The sequence below is a fragment of the Poecilia reticulata genome, chromosome 22 (assembly GCF_904066995.2).
Source record: "Poecilia reticulata chromosome 22, P_reticulata-male-v2, whole genome shotgun sequence".
Classification (NCBI taxonomy): domain Eukaryota; kingdom Metazoa; phylum Chordata; class Actinopteri; order Cyprinodontiformes; family Poeciliidae; genus Poecilia; species Poecilia reticulata.
This window is the reverse complement of record NC_088851.1, coordinates 10,796,099-10,804,352: the sequence shown is the minus strand read 5'-3', so window position 1 is coordinate 10,804,352 and position 8,254 is coordinate 10,796,099. Positions and strand designations below refer to the sequence as shown.

The following is an 8,254-nucleotide window of genomic DNA, read 5'->3' as shown; positions in this document are numbered from 1 at the left end:
TCTCTTTTCCCTCTCTGAGAGCTTAAATTATTTGATTTAATTGCATAAGTTGAAACCCTTATTTCCGAAGATAAAGCAGTTGTCACACATCTTAGATTAAGTACTAGCGCTGCTACTAGCCTGATCTACTCCAATACGCCTCAATAGCTACAATGAATGAATGAAAGGCATCTCTATTCTACTATATTAGCATGTGGTGGTGCAGTCTTAGTACAAACTAAGAACATTTTAAGGTCATGTGGTTTACAATATTACTTTTTTCAAAGTAAAGATAAATAACCTTTACTTACTTGTACGATTTATGGCTTAAGGGTGAGTAGAGTAGCTTACAGGTCTTAGTTGTGAGATTACAGCATAACATTTGCTAGTCAGTCAATATGGCTGCTTTACCACCTCTGATGTTTGTTTTAGCCAGCTGGATATTTATTCATCATATGACAAATGTTTCCTGTGTTTGCGCTTACGCAGCCATTCGTTCAGGAGGAAACAGCAGAGGAATAAAAAGGATTATCTGCTGATGGGTTAAAGGAAGAGGACACCCACCTTGCATTTGCCAGACCTTTAGCGGTGCCATTTCATTGGTGCTTTCTACTAAGTGCTTCCTCAACTCCTTCAGCTGTTCTTTGAGCTCTGGATAGAGAGTCCTGGCAAGGGAGAGAGTGAGAGAGAGACAATCTAGGAAAATGCAGCTACAAAGTAGAACTGAACTTCTAATTAAGAGGAAGAGTGCTTGGAACCACAGATTGATTTAGTTATTTGCAGGTTAGCTGAGCAGAGATATGGTCAGCGCTTCAAGGGAATTAAGTTTGGAGAATAAAAAGAGCAAGGAGAAGAAAAAAAAAAAAAGCGCTTGGCTGGAGTTAATGCCGTTGGAACCAGACCAGGCTTGTGAAAATTTATCGCAGCTCAACACAGAGACACTCACTTCAGTTTGCCAAAAAGGAATCCCTGGACCTCATCCACTGGATCGTTCTCGCCAATCACTGTGGCGTTCACCTCCGCCCCTGAAAGCAAAATCAATTAACTAGATATTCATGTCAGGACTCCTCAGTGATTACACCAGCAGCATGAGTCTGTTTATTGTAAATGAATTCCTTAGAGAGTACAAACCTTGAACTTGTGTGTCATCCTTTGCCTTGTACTCCTGGCTTTTAATAGCCAGCTCGACTCCGTACCCCGACAGATACACTTTGCTTTCATTAGGTTTCTGGAACGAAAGGAGGAGATGTTAGTATATAAAGTAAGAAAACTTATTTCAGGGAGTTATTGTCCCTGTCCTGTGTCCCCGCACTTTTTCCTGTCAAAATTCTGCACTTGTGTTAATACAAATACTGCTTACTAAGGAAAATATTTGTCAAAACCTCAAAGCTTAAAATATGGACAGATAGACAAACCAACAACAGAAAGATCGGCAGGCGAATAGACAGCTAGACGTAGGGATGGATGTCCAGCACAACGTGGAATAAAGTCCATATAAAGTGGTGCTGTCAATTGATAAAAAAATGTAGTCAGATTGATCACACCCTAGCGATTTCGGCAATCACTGTGCTAAACTTTCTAAGCTTAAAATGTAAAAATGCACATTTTCAAAAAAAAAATGTTTAAACAAATCTTTTATACCAAACATCTCAGCTGTTCGTCTACAGTAAGTTCTAAAGGAAGTAATTTTATTTCAACAGTAATCAAAACATGTTGACTCCAAACTGGTTGTGCTTCGCTGGGAGGATAATTCACTGTTGCAGTCAGTAGGCTACATACCACCTTGGTTTTATCTAAATGTCCATTGCAGTGTTTTGTTTTTTAAGAATTTATTTGGCACTAGTGAACTTTATTTGACAGTATCTGACAGGATTACTGTACAAGAAAGTGAAGCTGCTTTGAACGGAGTAAAACTCTGCGAGAGAGCGATGTTAAGGTCAAAATAGATAATGTGATTAATCTGGATTATGTAATATTAACGCTTTAAACGTTTTAGATTAATCGCATTCTTTAAGGGGTTAACATTGACAGCCTTAATGTCCATTCTCTGCTCTTCATTTTTTGGGACTTATCTAGATTTTCAAGATAATTAAATAAAACTCCAGACATTCACAGGCTGTGTAGGAAGCCTGGCTGCACCTCATGTTGCAAATGCAAACACCCAGACGACATATGTGACCCGGTTTTTGTCTTTCCAAAAGGCTCCATCAACCTCTCACCTGTTGAACATTTCACCTAATTTCCTCTGCAAAGACAAACACTCTGTGACTTCAGGGACAGATTTAAAGGACAGATAACAAGCCATTACCGAACACATTGACTGTCCAATAACTGGTGCTGAATTGGCCTTTTTTAGTTAAGCATAAAGACTCGATGCATATCAAACAGATGGTGAGAATAATTTAGCATAATCAGAGGGAGAAATAAATGGATCGGCTGCATTTGCATGTGAGAAAGGAGGAAATCCAAGTTCAACTTGGCATGAAAAACTGGAGAAACACTTCATCCCAGGTGTAAATGAGAAGCCTGGTTAAACTCCACAAGTTTTTTTTTTTTTTTGTCAAATAAGGAAAACTGAGAGAACAAGTGCACTAAAATCATTATTTTGCCATATGTTCACAAATGTGGACATCTGGTATTGTCTGCTGTAGCAGTGGGGACAAATAGTAAATGGCCTGCTTTATGAAGTGATTCTCTAGTTGTATTACCCACTCAGCGCCCATTTTTAACACTACAAGTTACATCCACCGTTTCACATATTCGTACCGCACTTTTCAGTCAAAACGGCGCATTGTTGTTTTAACGCAATTACAAAAAATGAAAAAAATGACTATCATTGCACCATGACGTTTAAGTAAATGAGTAGATTTTTAATCCATCAATAAATAAATCAATTCATTAGATTTGAAACAAGTCAGTAAAAAATCCTGAAATTAAGATGGAACTAAAAAAATAATAATTTTAGTACTTAAACTCTATTCTCTGTATTTTCTTAACAATGATTAAGACAGCAGTTTAAATTCATGGTAAAAACTGAATTAAATTGATTTGTCAAACATTTTCTAAGAGTTTGGTTTCAAAAAGGTTTCAGCAAAAATAAAGTATATAGAGAATGATCAGATTCTAAATGACTGAACATAAATCTCTTTAAACACTCTGAGACTAAAGAGAAATTCAATCTGTGACCAGCAGAGGTTTAATTGTGACGAGTAACGGACCAGAACTGAATATAGTTCAGGGACGTTTCTGTGGCGTGACAACAGGACAATTTTTTTTAAAAGAGCCCAAACTGTTAGTCGGAGAACCTGAGTAAGTGGATAAATGTTTTTTTTATTTATCTACTATATTAAAAGTAGAGTAACAGCGCTTGTGTGTGTGTGTGTGAACACCTACAGCCACGTAGTGACGAAGCACGTAAGCTGCCGACCCTTCGTTGACTTTGGATGTTAGGACTTGGTGGAACTTCTGGAAATCTCTCGTCCCGAGTTCAGCGTAGAGGATGATCACAGGCGTGTCTGGATTTGATCCCGGGTATCTATGATCACCTTTGAAAAGGTATGGCTTCTGTCTGCAACGGGGATAATAACATCACCTGACTTGTCAGTATGTTACTGACTCAAAGACTACGATGTGCACTTTTATATGTGAAGATCTGTCATTACCTTTCCGTCGCAGTTTTCAACAGCGTTGCCAAGCTTTCTGGATCGCAGGACTTCTCTCCATGGACGCTGATGAAAGCTGAGCAGTCAGAGGGAGGATGCTCAGTGGACGCAATCTAATAAGAAAATAAAAAAAACAATGACAAATACTGACTTCTCTTATAGGTAAGCACATACCCTTAAGGCAACAGCAGGTCCTCCCGTTACCTGCTGGAAGGAGTGAACTGTGGCAGAGTACGCTCTCAGAGAGAGGGCGAACTTCAGCATGTTCAGCTGGACGGAGCTCAGCAGAGCACTGGCTTTCTTCACAATCAGCTCATAGTAAGCTTGGTCTGTGTCTGTGGGGGAAAAAAACAAAACATACAACAATGTAACAGGTGATCAGAGTAAAAGTCTGACATTCCTATTCATTTGTCATCCAGTGCCTCATTTAAAAACCATAACACCTGGGATTTTATTAAAAATGTCATGGTGTACAAACAAATTTTTTACAGAAAGTATAAACTAAAACAAGCAGGAACTAATTCAGTAATCGATTATTCATTAACTGGAGTCTACAGACTTAAAAAAAGGCCATCTGCTGAAAGAACAACACCCTGAGAACAGTAATTAAGCTGTACAAAAACATTATACACTTTGCTTTCAAGATAAAAAAAAAAGCGAATATCTTCTACCCAGAACTTCTCAGTTGGGATAGTTTTAACTTTACCTAGTTCAAATTATGTAAAACAAATAAATAAAAACTCATATTAAGCAAATTTCCAATCCAATTATCAATCAGTTAATCCAAGAAAAATAATCATCAGATCAGCTCTGCTCTGTACTGATGCCAAGTCCAGCAGAAAGGGCTGAGCTTTTCACATGTTGATGTCAGAAGTAATTTTTAGCTGCAGATGCATTCATTGCTACAAATGATCCAATGTTCCTTAAAGGAATGTTATGTTATTGCATTCATTTTAGGAGATAAAATGCTTGGTTTTGGATTTAACGAAGGAATCAATTTATTTCTTTGTCTGCATTTTTTAATGTATTTCTAATATTGCATAAAAAAGGCTTGAGAGGTTAAATGAAAAATCTGCAGAATGTGCCAATTTTTTAATCCTATTATTCATCAGAATAATCTATATAATATTTGATCACTAAAATGATCACTAGTTGCAGCCATAGTCAACTATTAGTCACACTATCTCAAATCGGGCTTTCATTGAAGAAGAAGAAAGTCTTCCCTGACAGAAAGACATAAAAAATCCCACAAATCATGCAGGGAACTCAGCAAACATGGCAGAAATTGAGCTTTTGGCTTTTGGCATGTGGAGAACTGCATAAGTTGAAAAACTGACAATGATGTCACCTTAAAAACCATCCTCACAGTGAAAACTGGTGTTGACTACCAGCATGCATTGGGGAACAGCTGATGAGAGGATGAGTAGAAAACAAACCACTGATTCAGGCCAAACTTTTCCAAGTGAGACTGTTCCATTGAAGCTGCGTCTTCCATCATGTTAATCACACCAACGTAAGGATTTTTTTCGCTCTTTCAAAAATAAAACCATGCATCAGTTTCCTTCCCTATCACATGCTCTACATTGTGTTGGTCTATCAAATAAAACCTCAAGAAACGATATTAACACATGTGGCTGAGTGTGACAAAATCTGGAATGGTTCAGAAAATATCAATCCATACATAAGCAGCTAACAACGTGCCAAGTTGTCTTCTCACTTTAAAATTAAACCACATCACCACTTCTCTTCTGCCACAGTAGCTGTGACCCAGCTGCTACTAACAGAGATTGGTTCTGGCTCCTTTAAGTACGCGACCAAAGCACTGACAATACACTGCCGAGATGCAGCAACGCCGTCAGAAATTCAGAAGCTCCCAGAACAGAAAGTGAAAGAGAAAATGGTCTGCAGCGTCTGCAGCAGTTCTACATTACCATCATGCTCTCCCTCGATGTTTTGATTGGCCTCAACAAAGTCCCAGAACTTGTCCTGGCTCTCCTCTGCCAGAAACTCACTGAAGAAGAAGAAGCAAAAACAATAAGTGACATTTTTATGATGCAGCCATAAGCAGTGGTGAGAAAAAAGTGTTGCGCCGTTTATAATTTATTATTTTTCTACATGTGAAACATAGATGCTTCAGATCATCAAACAAATGCATGTATATATTAGACACTGATAATACAAGTAAATAAAAAATGCAGTGGTTAAATTAAATTTTAGCCTCATCGGCATTTTCCCAAAGGTCTTGGGACGTGAAGATGTCTTCTGGGAAAACTGAGATGACGATGCATCTTTTTCGTGTTGGAACTACGCCATGCAGGCCACTTTGGTCGCTTTCTTATGGTGGAGTCCTAAAGTGCTTTCTTGGTGGTCGAGAAGGTGTGGCAGTAAGAAGCCCTGAGTATGTCTAGAGAAACTGAACACAGCTTTCTAAAGATGTGACACAGCGGGACATGTAGTTTTGTATTTTTTCATAATGAATGTCTATATTAAAACTCAGAATTTTGTGCCTAATTTTTTTCTAATACTTAAATTTGTTGAGCTGAAATATTCATGTTTGACAAACACAAAGGAGGAAAACACTTTTTCTCATCACTGTGTACAACTTAATCGTTTTTGTTACTATTTTTTTTTTTTTTAAGCAAGCAGATTAAACTCAGGGGCAACAGAGGACAGATGCTGACTGACCTATGTGCGAATTTTGTACAACACAGTAAGAAATCTGCTACAGCAATTTGGTGTGGTACCTGGCTTCCAGCAGCAGTGGAGTATCAGCCCATTTGGTTGCAAGGGTGGTGGTGATGGCCTTCGAGTCTGCAGCACTGGAAACAAGAGACGGCAGAGACAGAAGCAGGACACACAGGAGCCACATCCTCCTGTCTGTACCTGACAAGAGACAATAAACAGAAGTGGTGACAAACAATCTGATCCTTATTTAAAATGGATTTAAAAACTGACGTTCAACTACAATTTGAGCTGTTGGATCACAGTGAGTAGACGAATGTTTGGAGGAGTAATGCTCCAAAAATCTAAAAAGCTCAAAAGCCAACACTAGCACAGGATGTAAAACATATTGGATTGCTCTCTACTTTATGCCACTAAAGTATAATTTACCAAAAATCTTTTTAATATTGTGGAACCTCACTAAGACTGGACTGGACTCACAGAACAGTAAGGTGGCCTACTTTACTGGATTCAACAGAAGTGAAAGCAAGTGATAAAGTACAATCAGTTTCAAGTGAATCTTTCAACAGGTCGCAAGAAACCAATAATCTAAGCGTCACTAGATTTTGCCAGTCTTCTGTAGTCTTATAACATTGAGATAAGACACTTCTCCGCTTTATTGTACCACAGGTTCCTAATAAAACTCAAAAGAATGCAAAAGAATCAGAGTAAAGGAGGCCGAATACAAATACACACCAAGCTTTTATCACTGCTTTTACAATGTGATTGCAGATGTTCAGGTATGTTTTGTACAGTAATTTAGAATAACTTGGTGACCTTATCCATCAAAATATGTTGTATAGGCAAGTCTGAGTTGGTTTCTAATGAGGCAAAAATTTATGAAGTATTATGCACAACAATTTATGCTTAATATAAAAAATGAGGTAATGGAAATGCCTGAGTCTATTAATAATTTACTTTGAGCAGTACAGTTGAAACCAGCAGCAAGCAGAGGACATTAGACCAAACACTTCACTTAAAGACGAATTATAAAACAGAAGGTAAGGCAGCTACTTGGAGGGTAACATAAGTAAATCGTGTCCAGTTAATAACTGGTTTACGACTCATTTTTGACAGATATCAGCAGAATAAGATGTTGTGCACCTGCAGGGATATATCATAAGTAAATAAAAAGCTTCCTGAACTCCGTCCAATAAGCACCTTCAGCGTGGCTGCTCTGTCCAATAAGCACACAGCTTCAAGATCATCAAGCTCCTAAAAGATGTTACGTTAGAACTAGTAGCTAACTAATTGCTGCATTTAACAAGCCACTTGTTAAGATTTTACAACACTGGACGTTTTAAAGACAAGTATAGCAATAACTAGAGTGAAAGGAAATCTCAATGAGTTAACCCAACCTTCTGCTGGGTTGTAAACGGACAGCCAACAATATTAACTCCTCCTACGTAAAAGGAAAACCATATTTTTCTGTTTCTGTGAAAACACCTTTGGTCACCTTCTCTATGAGAGCATGAAACAAGATTAAATAGAGTCACATTTAGCTGCAGAGCGCTTAAAACCACTGATTTATCCTCACCGAAGCCGGCTCTGTAGCTTCCTGTTTCCATGATCCGCTGAGGGTGGGTCCTCACATCCGGATTAGGCGACTAAGACTTTGCCTGTCCAGAATGAATAGACTATAAGCAGCACTAAGCAAGCATGTTAAGGTTTATTTTAAAAATTACCTATATTTACTAACAAAAATCAAACACTTTTATTTAAAAAGAGAAGGAAAAAATTAAATATTAATATCTGTAGTTGCATTTTATTAACATAAAGGAAGATATCTAGATTGCATTTTGAAAGTCTGTAGTATGTAAAAGTAAACGGCATGTTGATTTTTTTTTTTTAGTTATGTTTAAAAGACATATTTTTGCTTTTGTATATTTGTG

At 37.8% G+C, this 8,254-nt stretch overlaps 1 protein-coding gene across 2 annotated transcripts in view; it reads right to left on the bottom strand.

Moving 5' to 3' along the window:
- Positions 1-8,006, bottom strand: part of uggt1 (UDP-glucose glycoprotein glucosyltransferase 1) — a 278,967-nt gene extending 270,961 nt beyond the window's left edge. For both annotated transcript variants that reach the window (XM_008399726.2, XM_017302603.2), the window contains exons 1-9: positions 7,900-8,006; positions 6,386-6,524; positions 5,573-5,652; positions 3,846-3,976; positions 3,642-3,754; positions 3,373-3,547; positions 1,111-1,207; positions 926-1,004; positions 544-644 (exon numbers count right to left, since the gene is read on the bottom strand). In XM_008399726.2, the coding sequence (XP_008397948.1) occupies positions 544-644; positions 926-1,004; positions 1,111-1,207; positions 3,373-3,547; positions 3,642-3,754; positions 3,846-3,976; positions 5,573-5,652; positions 6,386-6,524; positions 7,900-7,930 (946 nt within the window). In that variant the 5' untranslated portion in view covers positions 7,931-8,006. The remainder of the gene's footprint in view (positions 1-543; positions 645-925; positions 1,005-1,110; positions 1,208-3,372; positions 3,548-3,641; positions 3,755-3,845; positions 3,977-5,572; positions 5,653-6,385; positions 6,525-7,899) is intronic.
- Between the last annotated feature and the right edge of the window lie 248 nt (positions 8,007-8,254).